Genomic DNA, 14715 nt, shown 5'->3' on the forward strand with positions numbered 1-14715 from the left:
ATCAGTGCCCATCAGTGCTGCATATTGATGCCGCTTATCAGCGCCCATCAGTGCTGCATATTGATGCCGCCTATCAGTGCCCATCAATTCTGCATATCAGTGCTGCCTATTAATGCGCTTCAGTGCTGCATATTAGTGCCACCTATCAGTGCCCATCAGTGCTGCATATTGATGCCGCCTATCAGTGCCCATCAGTGCTGCATATTGATGCCGCCTATCAGTGCCCATTAGTGCTGCATATTAGTGCCGCCTATCAGTGTCCTTCAGTGCTGCATATTATAGTGCTACCTATCAGTGCTCATCAATGCTGCCTATCAGTGCTGCATATTAGTGCCGTCTATCAGTGCTGATCCGTGCTGCATACTAGTGCCTATCAGTGGCCATCAGTGCTGCATTTTAGTGCCGCCAATCAGTGCCCATCAGTGCTAACTATAGGTGCCCATCGTGCCGCCTATCAGTGTCCATAAGTGCTGCATAACAGCGCCACCTCATCAGCGCACATCAGTGAATGAGAAAAATTACCTATTTACAAAATTTTTTAACAGAAACAAAATAAAAACTTTTTTTTTTCGGAATTTTTGGTCTTTTTTGATTTGTTTAGCGAAATATAAAAACCCCAGCGGTGGTTAAATACCACCAAAAAAAAAAAAGCTCTATTTGTGTGGAAAACAAATGATAAAAATGTCATATGAGTAGCGTTGCATGACCGCAGTAATTGTCATTCAAAGTATGACAGCGCTGAAAGCTGGAAATGGTGAGGCCTGGTGAGGAAGGGGGTGAAGGTGCCCGGTATTGAAGGGGTTCGGGTTGCCCACCCCTGGCACTATAGGTACGGCACATACTATATCATTTATCTATTGTTCTGTCATGAATACGCTCGCATTCACATCAATAATATAAATGGCTGATAAAGACGCATTATTTTTACATCCGCCTGCATGAGACCTGACATGTTGCACATTTATTTTACGTAGGCGCACCCTGTGTGTGATTTGTGAGTGAGTTTGGGGGTCTTTTAACATTTTTATTTTTAAAAAACTTTTATTTTTTTTAAACTCTTTATTTTTTTTCTTTACTTCATTTAATAATATCTTTATTAGACTTAAAAAAAATGTCTCCTGCCCCTATAACGTTGCAGGAAATAATTCCCCTGCTTTCAGTGTGGAGCCAGGAGGCTCGGAGGAATCACTCAGGGGAGTGCCCGAGGCCGACATTCCCCTCACGGCCCCTCCTCGCCCTCAGAGAAGATGTGACTTTCCACACATACAAAATGGCGCCTGATCTATTCGCCCTAGTAACAGAGCCCGCCCGGGCCAATAGGAGCCGCCGCCCGCGCCAAACCCCGCCTCCAGCTCGGACGCGCAGCCTATCAGAAACCACGGGGGCGCGCGTGCGCACGCTCTGACTGCAGATCAAGCTGAGGGAGGACGTTCAAGACGGGTAACGTAAGGGACGTCCGTACGTAAAGTGCGGTGCCCTTCTACCGTGCCCTTAGCTTAGCGTGACGCTTTTCCGGCGGGCTCTAGCTGCACTTCCGGTCTCTGTGAGAAGTGACATTGAAGCGGGGTGTGCGGACTGTGAGGCTGAGGTGAGAGGCCGGGGGAGGTGGAGGGCTGTGAGGGGAATATAGAAGGAAGGGACGGGGACTGAGGCCTATAGTAGGGAGGGAATACGTTACGAATATATTTATATTCGTCACTAACATAATGGTGTGTATACAGGGAGGTCTATGGTGGGCTGCCATTCCTGACTAGCTGTGCTGTCATAGCAACCAGGCAGGTGACATTTTATACAGAACACCCCCCCCCCCCCCACTGAGGGAGACTTCTGTGTCACATGCTGGTTCTCCAGACACTCACCCTGGACAAGCATGCTGCAAGTGAAGGCAGGGCGTCCGATTTCCCCCTCCCACCGGGTCAGTGAGGAGTCAATTGATTTGCTTATTAGAGGAAATGTGTAAATTATAATGGAGCTGTCATGGTTTCCATCCAGGAGGAAGTGACGTTCTCTTCATAGTGCCCCCTGGTGGTGGAGGGTTTGTTGGAGGTCAGGAAATAGCCGGTACTTCCGGGTATGGGAGAGCATGTGACCTTCTGCTCCTTCCTAGGATGCTGAGAATGGGTAGGAGGGGGCTGTCTCTTTTTTTTTTGGGGGGGGGGGGTCTATTGTGAGAAGGGGGCTGTCTCCTATGGTGTTGGAGTTTGGGATGTAGCCTGCTGCCTTTGAGGGGGAGGGACAACCTTGGGAGGGGGGGGGGTCACCTGTCACTTATTGGGGGCAGGGGGATTTTTCTGATGGGGTGGGAGGAGGCCAGGGAGTAGCCTGTGTTCTATGAGGGGTAAGAAAGTGGGGCTTGCTCTGATAAAAGGGGGGGGGGGGCAGTGTCCCAGGAATAGCCTGTTTGTGGGGGGAAGGTGGCTGTGCCTTGGTGGGGGGGGGAGGAGTCTGGGAGTGGCCTTTTGCTATAGGGGGAAGGGGGATGTCTCATTATTGGGGAGGGGCCTGTTGCTATACGTAGGCTGTCTCTTTTTGGGGGAGAGGCCTGCTGCTATAGTGGGATGGGGGCTGTTATTATGGAGTAGGCTGGGGAGTGGCCTGTTGCTATAGGTTGGTTGAAGCTGTTATGGAGGAGGAGTCTGGGGAGTGGCCTGTTGCTATAGTGGGATGGGGGCTGTTATTACAGAGTAGGCTTGGGAGTGGCCTGTTGCTATAGGTTTGTCGGGGCTGTTATGGAGGAGGAGTCTTGGGAGTGGCCTGTTGCTATAGGGGGAAGGGGGATGTCTCATTATTGGGGAGAGGCCTGTTGCTATATGTGGGCTGTCTCTTTTTGGAGGAGAAGACTGGGGAGTGGCCTGTTGCTATAGGTTGGTGGGGGCTGTTATGGAGGAGGTGTCTGGGGAGTGGCCTGTTGCTATAGGTTGGTGGGGGCTGTTATGGAGGAGGTGTCTGGGGAGTGGCCTGTTGCTATAGGGAGAAGGGGGCTGTTATTTTGGAGGAGTCGTCTGGGGAGTGGCATATTGCTATATGGGAAGGGGGCTGTTATTTTGGAGGAGGAGTCTGGGGAGTGGCCTATTGCTATATGGTAAGGGGGCTGTTATTTTGGAGGAGGAGTCTGGGGAGTGGCATATTTCTATATGGGAAGGGGGCTGTTATTTTGGAGGAGGGGTCTGGGGAGTGGCCTATTGCTATATGGGAAGGGGGCTGTCTCAGAGGGCAAGACTCTGAGGAAAAGCCTGTTGCAATGAGGGGGAACGGGGCTGTCTTATTGGGCAGGAGTCTGGGGAGTGGCTTATTCTTATATGGGGGAAGAGGGCTGTCTTATTGTGGGGGGTAGAGTCTGGGGAGAGGCCTGTTGCTGTAAGAGGGAATGTGGCTGTCCTATGGGGCAGGGATCTGGGGAGTGGCCTATTGCTATATGAGGGAAGGGGACTGTCTCATTATGGGGGGGAGAGGCCTGTTTCATGGGGGAGGAGTCTGGGGGGAAGCCTGTTGCTGTCGGGGACCTGTCTCCTATTGAGGGAAAGGGGCTGTACCCAATGGAGGAGGATGAAGAGGGGAGGCGCAGTGGTGGTTTGGCTGGTCTCTGCCAGTAAAGGGGGATGTGGACCTGTCCCCTATCTGGGGAAAGGGTCTGTCTATTGATGGGAGAAGTGTCTGAGGAGTACCCTGTATTCTATGAGGGGGAGGGGGAGGGGTAAACCTGTGTCCTTCTAGGGGGATGGGGGGCTGGCTCCAAGAAAGGAAGGGTGGGGATGAGCAGGGGAATTCCAGGAGTAGCTTGTCTTTGGGGGGGGGGGGATAGGGGGCTGTCTTGTGGCTATAGGGGGAAGGGGGCTGTCTCATGATGGGGGGAGGAGTCTTGAGTGGCCTGTCTCCTGGAGAGGGGATGTGTCCCTTCTGGGGGGATAAAAGCTGTCTCCAATGGGGAAGGGGGCCTTACTCCTGTTGGGGAGGGGACAGCCTGCAATGGGGATGGGGGCCTTACTCCTGTCGGGAAGGGGGCCTGTCTCCTGTCAGGATGGCCCATCCCTCTTGCCCTATATAGGAAAAGTGACAAATTCACTGGAGTCGTTTTCCATGTTGCTCATGACCCGATGCGGACTGTCACCTCAGGTGACCTGCTCATTGCTGCGGATAATGTGATCACTTGCAATGGGAACCATCTGTGGTGTCCTAAGGCAACTTCACAACCAGATGTTGGCTTTCATTTGATAACGTGGTAATGTCATAAGCGCTGCTGTTATTTGTTTTGGGCAAAAATTCTTATTAAAGGGAACCTGTCATATCAACAAAACTAGAGCAGGTATAACGCCTACAGGTGCACATATCTAGAGCAGCTTCTAATACTATTATTATTATACAGGGTTTATATAGCGCCAACAGTTTGCGCAGTGCTTTACATGATATGAGGGAAGACAATACAGTTACAATACAATTCAATACAGGAGGATTTAGAGGGCCCTGCTCCTTAGAGCTTACAATCTAGAAGGGAGGGTCAAGTGAAACGGAAGGCAATAACTGTGGGGGATGAACTGATGGAGAAAATGGAAGTATAGTTGTTAGGGGTTGGTAGGATAGGCTTCTCTGAAGAGGAGGGTTTTCAGCGATCGTCTAAAAGCTAATAGAGTAGGAGATAATCAGACAGATTGAGGTAAGGAGTTCCATAGGATTGGAGAGGCTCTGGAAAAGTCCTGGAGGCGAGCATGGGAGGAGGTGATGAGGGAGCTAGAGAGGAATGAAGAGTGATTAGGTTGGTATTTTGAGACTAGGCTGGCTGGTGATGTAGCTGGGGGCTAAATTATGGATGGCTTTGTAATAGCCGCCTTTTAGCAGCAGACCCCAGGCCATTCTGAAACAAAGCTTCACTTGGAAGTGCCAAAGTGTACCTGTCCTTTTTCAGCTTCTTGCACATTTTCTATTGGCCAACAAGGCTGTCCATCAAGATGGAAGATGATCTAAAGCTAAAACCTTTTTTTTTTTTTTTTTTTTTTTTCATAGGGTAGGAGGGGGGTCAAAACTACTGTCAGGATTTTATTTGTTTGCAGTGTCTCATTAGGGAGACTTCTCTTCACTTCCTGTCCTGTAGACTCACCAGGAAGTGAGGATATCTGACAAGTGAGGGAACCCCCCCCCCCCCCCCCTTCTTAGACCGTTGTTCCCAATAAAAGATCTTATTGCCTCCCGTTCCAAGTGGCAAAAATGTTGGATTTAACCCTCATTCCTAGTGACATTGGTGATCCAGACAGTTGGGGGAGAGTGAATCTGCCTAATGGAGACACCGCAATAAAAACCTGACAGAGGCTCTTCAGGTTGCCACCCCTGGTAATGCACAATTAATTCCACGATGGCAGAGACTTTAACCTCTTAACACTTCTATCCAGCTATATAAAAAGTTTATCCTTAAAGTGGTTGTAAACCGTTCCATATACCCAGTGAACTAATGGCACTTTTCCACTGCGTGGAACCAAACAGTTTTGCTCGCTTTTCTGCTTTTCCACTGCATGGTACGGTGTAGGAACGGTTTGGTACGGTACGGTGGCACTTTTCCACTGCATGGAACCGAACGGTTCGGCTCACTTTTGCGCATGGTACGGTGTTGGAAGGGTACGGCAGCGCTTTTCCACTACATGGAACCGAACGGTTCGGCTCGCTTTTCCACTGCATGGTACAGTGTTGGAACGGTTTGGTACTGGAATGGTGGTGCTTTTCGACTGCAAACGGTTCGGCACACTTTTGCGCGTGGTACGGTGTTGGAACGGTACGGCGGTGCTTTTCCACTGCATGGAACCGAACGGTACGGCTCACTTAAACAGTACCACCTCCATTGTGGTTCCAAGAGGGCCGTACCGGTACCATATCCCACAATCCTTTGCATGAAGCCTTGACTGTTTGTCACTACTAGCCACTGATTGGTCAGAGAATCGTTGTTATCCCACCCACTTTACTTTAGTGGAAAAGCGAACCGTTCCAACACCGTACCGTGCGGTTCCATGCAGTGGAAAACCAAGCAGGGCCGAGTGGAGCCGAGCCGGTACTTGCAGTGGAAAAGTGCCATAACTGGCCTCAGGTGATACAGAGATGAAATCAATCATATACATGTAAGTTGTACCTGTTTATCTGAAGTCTTCTCTACATCCGATCAAAGTCCAGAATTTTATAAAGCTTGTCTGAGCGGTCTGAAAAAGGAGGGTCGGAGAGCTGAAGGTGCACTCTGCATAGCTGATTGGAGGGGAAGAGATGCACCCCCCTTCACACAGGAACAGAGCGAAGACTGGCAATCAGCTGGAGATCCCTCAGTCCCCTTTTTTTGTCTTGGTGTCAGAATAACTTGTCAGAAGTGACTCATGCTGGCAGCAGACAGAAATTACACTTAAGCCCCGTACACACGCACCGATTGTCGGCCGAACATTCGGCCGTCTTTTGTCCGGTGCTGTCCTGTCGGTTGAAAAGTGCAAAAGACTGCACACGAATTTTGTCGGCCAACAACAGCCGACTGCAGAAGTGATGTCATGTGATGGTTAACTTTCCTTGTGTTTTTTCTTTTCTGAGCATGCCCAGTCTTGCTAATCTGCTGTTTGTCGGCCGAAATCTGTACTGACTGGCGAACAATCGGCCGTTCTAGTGACGGCCAACAAAAATTTTAAAGTCTGCACGACAGATTCTGTTCGGCTGAAAATGCGCTGTCGGCTGTCGGAAGCATCATACTAACAAGCCTACAATCGGCCGATCTGTCGGCGGCCGAATATTTACGGCCGACAATCGGTACGTGTGTACGGGGCTTTAGTGTTCTGGATTGAGACACGTACACACTATAGAGGGATATGCTTTGTTCATATTTCATGTCTGAGGTTTACAAGCACTTTAGGGAATGTAAGGTAGAGGAGTTATTGGCAATCTCCAACACTTGCTTGTTGTAACATCCCGGCATGTGTTTTTTTTTTTTTTTTTGGGTTATCCAACAAGTAAGTCTCTTGTTTTTCAGAGGTACACGCTCTCCAGCAGAGTGTATCATTTTACAGGGATGAGACAAACCATTTACCACTGCCAGGGGTGCTTATAATCATCAGGTTTTTTTTTTTTTTATGCAAAATCTTTATCCGAAAAGGATAAAAAAACAGTTTGCTGTAATTGATTAGAAAGTATTAGCTAGACGCAGAGGTGTCCAAACTATGGCCATCCAGCTGTTCAGGAACTACATTTGCCATGAGAAATTGTAAATATCTGACATTTACAGGCATAACTAGGCATGATGGGAATTGTAGTTCCTGAACAGCTGGAGGGCCATAGTTTGGCCATAGCTGAGCTAGAGTTTAGTTTGTGAGTTATTGTATGTAACTCTGCTAGTACATCTAACACACTTCTCCTCCCCCCAAAACTGGCAATGCTGCTGTCCATGGGTGCCCCCCCTATGCTCCTTCATCCCGAATGTGGGGGCTCGAATACAGGATGTGGGGGCTCTAATACAGGAGGTGTGTAACTGGACAGTGAAAATGGGGGGGGGGGGGGGGGAAGCAAAGAAAACGAATGCAGCCACCACGTCCAATGATTGGTAAGCTGCAATTTGACGTGTTTGGTTTTGGGTTTAATACTGCTTTTGTATACAGTGATCTGTTAGTAATCTTTTCGATTTCAGATGTCTAATTATTTGTTACTCTGTTTCAGCAGGCAAAATGGCAGACAACATTCGTACAAAGATTGACAACTACAAGACCGCACCATTTGATGCCCGTTTTCCTAATCAGAACCAGACAAAACATTGTTTCCAGAACTACCTGGGTAATTTTCTTCTCCTACTTGATAAGAATTGGCGACTGTGTTCTGGGTCTTAAAATTAAAGTGATATTAACCACTTGCCGACCGCCGCACGACTATTTACCGCGGCGGTCAGCCCCTCACAGGCAAAGCGACGTAGTACTACGTCACTAGCCTGTGAGGGTCTAGGGAGCGCGCGCGCCGCCGGAGGCGCGGTCACGGACTCCCCCGCGCGTGTGACCGGCGGACCCGATGTCCGCTGGTCACTCGCGATCGTCGAGTGGAGAGGAAGAAAGTCAGGCGGCTGATGTAAACAAGCCGCCTGTCATTCTCCCCTGTGTATGAACAGTGATCATACGGTTCTACTATGTAGGACCGTTGATCACTGTTCCTACACCTCAAGCCACAGCCAATCACAGTTAGAATCACGCCCCTAGGGACACACATAACCCCTCCCTCTCAAAAAAAGTTAACCCCTTCACTGCCAGTGTCATTTTACATACAGTGCATATGTATAGCACTGATTACTGTAGTAATGTCTCTGGTAACCCCAAAAGTGTCAAAAATGTCAGTCAAGGGTTCGATCTGTCCGCCCCAATGTCGCAGTACCGCAAAAAAAATCGCAGATCGCCGCCATTACGCGTTAAAAAAAAAAAAATGACAAATCTTTCCCTTTGTTAGTAAACGCGATAACTTTTGCGCAAACCAATCAAAATACGCTTTTTGCGATTTTTACCAACATGTGTAGCATAAAACAAATTGACCGAAAATGTTAAAAAAAATTGATCTGTACATTTTTTTTTTTTTTTGGGGAGGAATTTCATATAAAAAAAAAATGTGAATAATATTGTTGTTTTTGCAAAATTTACGCTATTTTTTTTGTTTATCGCGCATGATCAAAAAATCGCACAGGTGATCAAATACCACCAAAAGAAAGCTCTGTGGGAAATAAAGGGCGTCTAATTCGTTTAGGTACAGCGTCGCACGACTGCGCAATTGTCCGTTAAATTCACGCAGTGCCGAATCGCAAAATACCCCCTGGTCAGGAAGGGGGTAAAATCTTCCGGGGCTTAAGTGGTTAAACCCTTCAGATTTATAAGCACTTTCAGCAGCTGATTTTATTACTTACTGAGTATGCAGCTTCCTTTTATCTTTTAATATTTTCCAGGTTAAGCTGGTGCCGTGATCTTTGAACTGGGTTTCCAGTTTCAGGGTGGCTCCTTACTCTTGCAGCATCCTATGGAGTCACCCTTTTATTCAGGGACTAGATTTGGGTCTCCCTATACTGTGTGCATTATTAGAGAAACGCAGCATCTTTGCCTAGGATGGCATGATGCCCCACTGCTTCTTCTTTCTCCAAGCTGGCTGAAGACTGCACTGATCACACTTTCCTTTCCTGCGCATGCACACAGTCCTGCAAACCGCCTCCTTGGTTTTCTACTTCACTCAACCCAGGAGGCATCTTGCAGTATCTCGCACATGGGCAGACACAGCATGAGATCTCTTCCAGTTTACTGGCAGGGTACATGGTGTGTCTGCGCATACGCAGTGGGTGAAAGCGCAGACACATGGGAGGAGTTAGTGCATATGGCTCCACTGCATGAATGAGACCTGCACTAAAGCACTGTAACACCAGCAACCAATCAGGAATGTTATTGGTCACAATACAGGTCTGTTTGCTGTCTGGTTGCTCTTTTATGCTATTGTATTGCATTTGCTGTTTTTGCTCATCTTTGCATTGCAAGTAAGAGGACCTGCAATTTTTATCTGTATATTGAATTTGATCCTTTTTCTTTGTAGATTTCCATCGATGTGAGAAGTCTTTGACTTCCAAAGGACAGGATCCCTACCCATGTCAGTGGTATTCAAAAGTATACAAGTCCATGTGCCCCAACTCCTGGGTAAGTCCCTGGATTTTCTCCTGGCTACTTTTAAGCCTCGTACACACGCAACGATTATCGGCCGACCGATCAGTCGACTTTTGTCCAATGTTGTTGTGTTGGTTGAAATGTGGTCTAGACTGCACACAAATTTTCTCGGCCAACAACAACCAACTTCAGAAGTGATGTCATGTGCTGGTTTACTTTCCCTGTGTTTTTTCTTCTCTGAGCATGCCCAGTCTTGCTCATCTGATTTTTGTCTGCCGAAATCTGTACTGACTGACGGAAAATCGGCCGTTCTGTTGACGGCCAACAAAAATTTTATAGCCTGCACACCAGATTTTGTTTGGCCGAAAAGTCGCAGTCGGTTGTCGGAATTATACTAACAAGCCGACAATCGGCCAATCGGACGTTGGCCGAAAATTTACGGCCAACAGTCGTTGCGTGTGTACGAGACTTTAGCTTTGGATCAATGAAGCAGGCCCAGGCCTTGTACACAAAGGGATAACTTTAACATATGCCCATGCAAGATCTGTGTTTACCCTCTCAGGGATTCAATAGTGGTTCGTGCATCCCCATGCAGGCAGTCCCATTCATGTCAATAGGGACGCAGCAGCTGCACAGACACGCTGCTCACAATTTGACAGCTGTGTGAGTGAAATTGAATGCAACTGCCTCCACAGGAATGCATGGGACACCTGTGCATCCCTGTGCAGTCATGCATGGCCCTTGGGTGGGGAATGTCAACTACCTCAGAAGAGTAGAAGTATCTATCCCCTTCTTCCTGCCCGCAACCTCCTGGGACACATTGCAGGTCCATTTAGCAAGTGCTGCATGACTTCTGCATGCATGGTGGAGGGCTGAAGTCATAGCCAGCTTACCACAAGCAAGAAGGTGGCGCCAGGGACCTAAAGACCAGTGAAGATTTGGCCCAGGTGACTAGTGCTAGATCCCTAGGTGGTAAGTCAGCAGTTAGTTTTTGTAGCTGGTGACTTTATGCGATACATTCACTGGGATTATGTGTGAAACTGACAGGCAGACTCCTGCCTGTCAAGTGAGAGCATTCGGGCGGCTCCACTGCCGCCCGATTGCTCGCACACACCCCTGGTACTCGGCATCTGCTCTCCTTCCCTTGTTGTGACCCAGAAAGCGCTGTCTGTCGTTTCTGGGTCAAGCTCTCGGTGTCCCTGATTCGCTTAGCCGGGAAATGGTTTTGCAATGCGATCTAGATTGCAAAACATTCAGTGGAGCACAGGGGAGACATGCACCCGAGCACATAAAACCCCCACTCTCCAAATTTTTTTATTTGGGGTACCCCTATATACAAACGTAAACTCACGCGTCGAGGTGCCTACGCATGAAAACATTGATTGCGATACACATGTTGCATATCGCCACGCACACCGGAGGGAGAGCATTACCTCCTTTGTAACAATAAACTGATACGTGTACTCATACTAGCTCATTATGAGATTCTTTAGAACGAAGCCCACTCAGCGACAGGAAGGCCGACCTGTTCGGCCGCCCTGGTTCGCGTCCTCCGGCCATCTGATTGGCCGGAGACGCGATTACATCACTCGCGCGGGAGCCACCGTTCACGGCACAGGGCTCTGAAGGAACAGCACGGGTGGCCGTTCCTTCAGAGCGCATGCTCCGATGAGGTCATCGGCTGCATTAAAAGTAAATATCTCCTAAACGGTGCAAGTTTAGGAGATATTTACAGTACCTAGAGGTAAGCCTTATTAAAAGCTTTAAGAAGTCCCCTTTTTGGAACTTATGTTCCACCCATATTTAGGATGTAACTTTATCCAGTAGCTGCAGCCTCCCCTCCAAAAATCCCTGTGGCAGAGAGCAGGGTTTCTACTCCCTATTTGAAAATTGTGGCTGTGCAGGGCTCCGCCCACTCGGCTGCATTATTTATTCAGTTTCCTGTGAATGCACGAACTTCAACTTCCGTCAGCCTTTGTGGTGGCTGACTACTTGTAATTCTGAGTGGAATGTGAGGTCGCTGATGAGCGGCCTTGTAGTTCATTTTAGTAGCCATGCAGCATGAAAAACAGTCTGTATGCAGGTCTTGTTTGCTGGAGTGACATTGCACCACTGAGCCATTGATCACGGGTGTCAATGCCTTCCAGGCTCCTTAGGGCAAAAACTAATAAATGCACATTTTTTTTTTCCTGCAAAAATTTGTGCATTTGTAATTTTTTTTCCCAAAAGGTGAACTTATCCTTTTAACATTCATGCATTTCCTGGTCCTGTAAAGCAGTGTCTGTTTCCTAATCTTTTGCGGTGTATTTTGTTGCAGGTGGAGAGATGGGATGATCAAAGAGAAGCGGGCACATTTCCAGCAAAAATCTGAAGGGTCTAAGTTGGACTTGTGAAGTTGATTCCTGTAATCTTGAATGGTATTCACACCGGACCTGATGTTTCAGCTGGTTTTGTCCACATAAATTTTGCTTCTGTTGTAATTCAATGGAGGAGCATCCAGTAACTTTTATTTCTATGTCAATAAAACATGAAAACAATTCAGATTGGCTTCTGTGTTGTCATAGTGTGTATGTGTTTTTTTTTTTTTTTTTTCTTCCCACTGGTAATAGTAAGTCTTTAACCACTTAAGCCCCGGAAGATTTTACCCCCTTCCTGATCAGGGCCTATTTTTTGCGATTCGGCACTGCGTGACTTTAACGGACAATTGCGCAATCATGCAACGCTGTACCCAAACGAATTTGGCATCCTTTTTTTCCCACAAACAGCTTTCTTTTGGTGGTATTTGATCACCTGTGCGACCCTTTTATTTATTTATTTTTTTTTTTTATCATGCGCTATAAACAAAAAAAGCGTCAATTTTGCAAAAATAACTATTTTTCACATTTTTTTATATGCATTTCCCCAAAAAAAATGTAAAAATCTAAATTTTTTTAACATTTTAGGCCAATTTTTTTTTACCATATGTTTGGTAAAAAAAATCGCAAAAAGCGTATTTTGATTGGTTTGCGCAAAAGTTATTGCGTTTACTAACCAAGGGAAAGATTTTTGTCATTTTTGTGTTTTTTTTTTTTTTTTTTTTTTAGCGCGTAATGGCGGCGATCTGCGAGTGTTTTTTTTTTTTTTCCCAGGACTGAGAAATTGCGGCGGACAGATTGGACCCTTGACTGACATTTTTGACACTTTTGGGGTTATCAGTGACATTACTACAATAATCAGTGCTATATATATATATATATATATATATATATATATGCACTGTTACTGTAAAAATGACACTGGCAGTGAAGGAGTTAACTGTATTGGCGAGGGAGGGGTTAAGTGTGTCCTAGGGGTGTGCTTCTAATTGTGATTGGCTGTGGCTTGATGTGTAAGAACAGTGATCAACGGTCCTACATAGCAGAACCGTTTGATCATCATTCTTACACAGGGAGAACTGACAGGCGGCTTTGTTTTACATTAGCCGCCTGCCTTTCTCCCGCTGTCACGGACGATCGCGAGTGCCCGGAGGACATCGGGTCCGCCGGGCACACCTGCAGGGGGGTCCATGACCGCGCCTCCCGTGGCACACGCTCGCTCCCAAAACCCTCACAGGCTAGCGACGTAGCCCTACGTTACTCTGCCTGTGAGGGGCTGACTGCCGACGTAAATAGTCGTGCGGCAGTCGGCAAGTGGTTAAGAGAAACTCCTTTTCCTGCAATAAAAAGCCTGTCTGCTTGCAGTCTCCAGAAGCAGGACTTTATAATTCTGCTCCAAACACTTCCCGTCCAGCGTATGTATATGTGTGTGTGTGTGTGTGTGTATATATATATATATATATATATATATATATATATATATATATATATATATATATATATATATATATATATATATCTATCCTAGAGGAGTTATATCAGGATTATTGCTGCCATCTTGGAGAAGAGACATTGTGGTGTAAGGTGTTACCTTTTCCTGAAAATGTTACCTTGCACTTTAAAAATAAGGCCTTAGTTCTGCTTTAGTGCTGGTTCACACTGAAGCAGTGCGGGGAACCACATGTGATTTGGAGAGGAATTGCACTGCATTCCTGTTTAAATCACATTTGATTCTCTGCATTGTGATTTGAGCCCATTCATTTTGCATGGCTCAAATCACACTGTGCCCTCAAAAAGGTTCATGCACTTTTTTTTTTTTGCCACACCGCAATCTGATCACACAGGTGTTCATTCGTGCGATCCGATTCAGCCAATCGCACTGTTTTTCAACTTGTTTTTTGGTTGTCCTTAACATTGACACCCGCAGCAGTTAGCATGTACTAAATTTGATTGTGATGCGGTGCAGGAAGCACACAGGAATCTTGAATCCCACACGACTTCAGTGAGAAATGAGACTTAAAGTATAACTAAAGCCAAAAAATGTTTCTGTTTTTGAATAGACCGCAGAAGGATTAGAACCCCTTCAGTTTTGATTGCGTTTTGTGACCTTATTAGGGAGATTCACCCTTTTATTTGTCCTCTTTACTATTATTGAAAGTGAAAGTAATTTCACTTACCAGACATGAACATGCAGAAACTGGCCTGTTTTTATGGAACTCTTTACCTCCCTGGTACTTTTCTCCCCAGGGGGGGAACGTGAAGCCTACTTACAAGGCACAATCCTTCCCAGCCTTAACAGCTGCCCAGAAATGGAGGCTGGATGCCCCACTTACCAGTGAGGAACACCAGGAAGCAGTAGCTGCTTTTCTGAACTGTAAGGCCCTTTTCACACTTGTTGCTCCGTCGGCGGACTCCAATTTTCTTAGCGGGGGATCGATCCGCTGATCCCCCCCCCCCCCGCTGAGCAGGTGGATGGCAGCTCTGTCTCCGTGCTGTGTGCGGAGACAGAGCTGTCAGGTCCCCGCTCTTCTCTATGGGGGAATCGGATAAGAACAGACTGCCTTGTCCGTTCTCATCCGACCTGCCAGACGGATGGAAAATAGGGTTTCCATCCGTCCGGATTTGACGGACAGGATTGGATGTCAGCGGCCATGTCTCCGCTGACATCCGATGCCCCATAGAGATGCATAGGGCATCTGTTCAGATCTGCCTGAAAAACTGACAGAGGGATCTGAACTGTC

The 14715-nt window shown here is 47.1% G+C and overlaps 1 protein-coding gene across 3 annotated transcripts; it reads left to right on the forward strand.

Moving 5' to 3' along the window:
• The first annotated feature begins 1434 nt into the window (after nt 1-1434).
• On the forward strand, nt 1435-12166 carry COX6B1 (cytochrome c oxidase subunit 6B1). Of its 3 annotated transcripts, none has more exons than XM_082273743.1 (4): nt 1435-1582; nt 7663-7776; nt 9553-9653; nt 11938-12166. In XM_082273743.1, exons 2-4 carry the CDS (start codon nt 7671-7673, stop codon nt 11989-11991), a joined length of 261 nt encoding a protein of 86 aa, XP_082129869.1. In that variant the 5' UTR covers nt 1435-1582; nt 7663-7670; the 3' UTR covers nt 11992-12166. The 3 variants fall into 3 exon arrangements, with proteins under 3 accessions (XP_082129869.1, XP_082129868.1, XP_082129870.1); XM_082273742.1 differs by having other exon boundaries at nt 1440-1588; XM_082273744.1 differs by having other exon boundaries at nt 1443-1582; nt 7666-7776.
• Nucleotides 12167-14715: the final 2549 nt, after the last annotated feature.

The sequence above is a fragment of the Pelophylax lessonae genome, assembly GCF_965119305.1.
Source record: "Pelophylax lessonae genome assembly, chromosome: 12".
Classification (NCBI taxonomy): domain Eukaryota; kingdom Metazoa; phylum Chordata; class Amphibia; order Anura; family Ranidae; genus Pelophylax; species Pelophylax lessonae.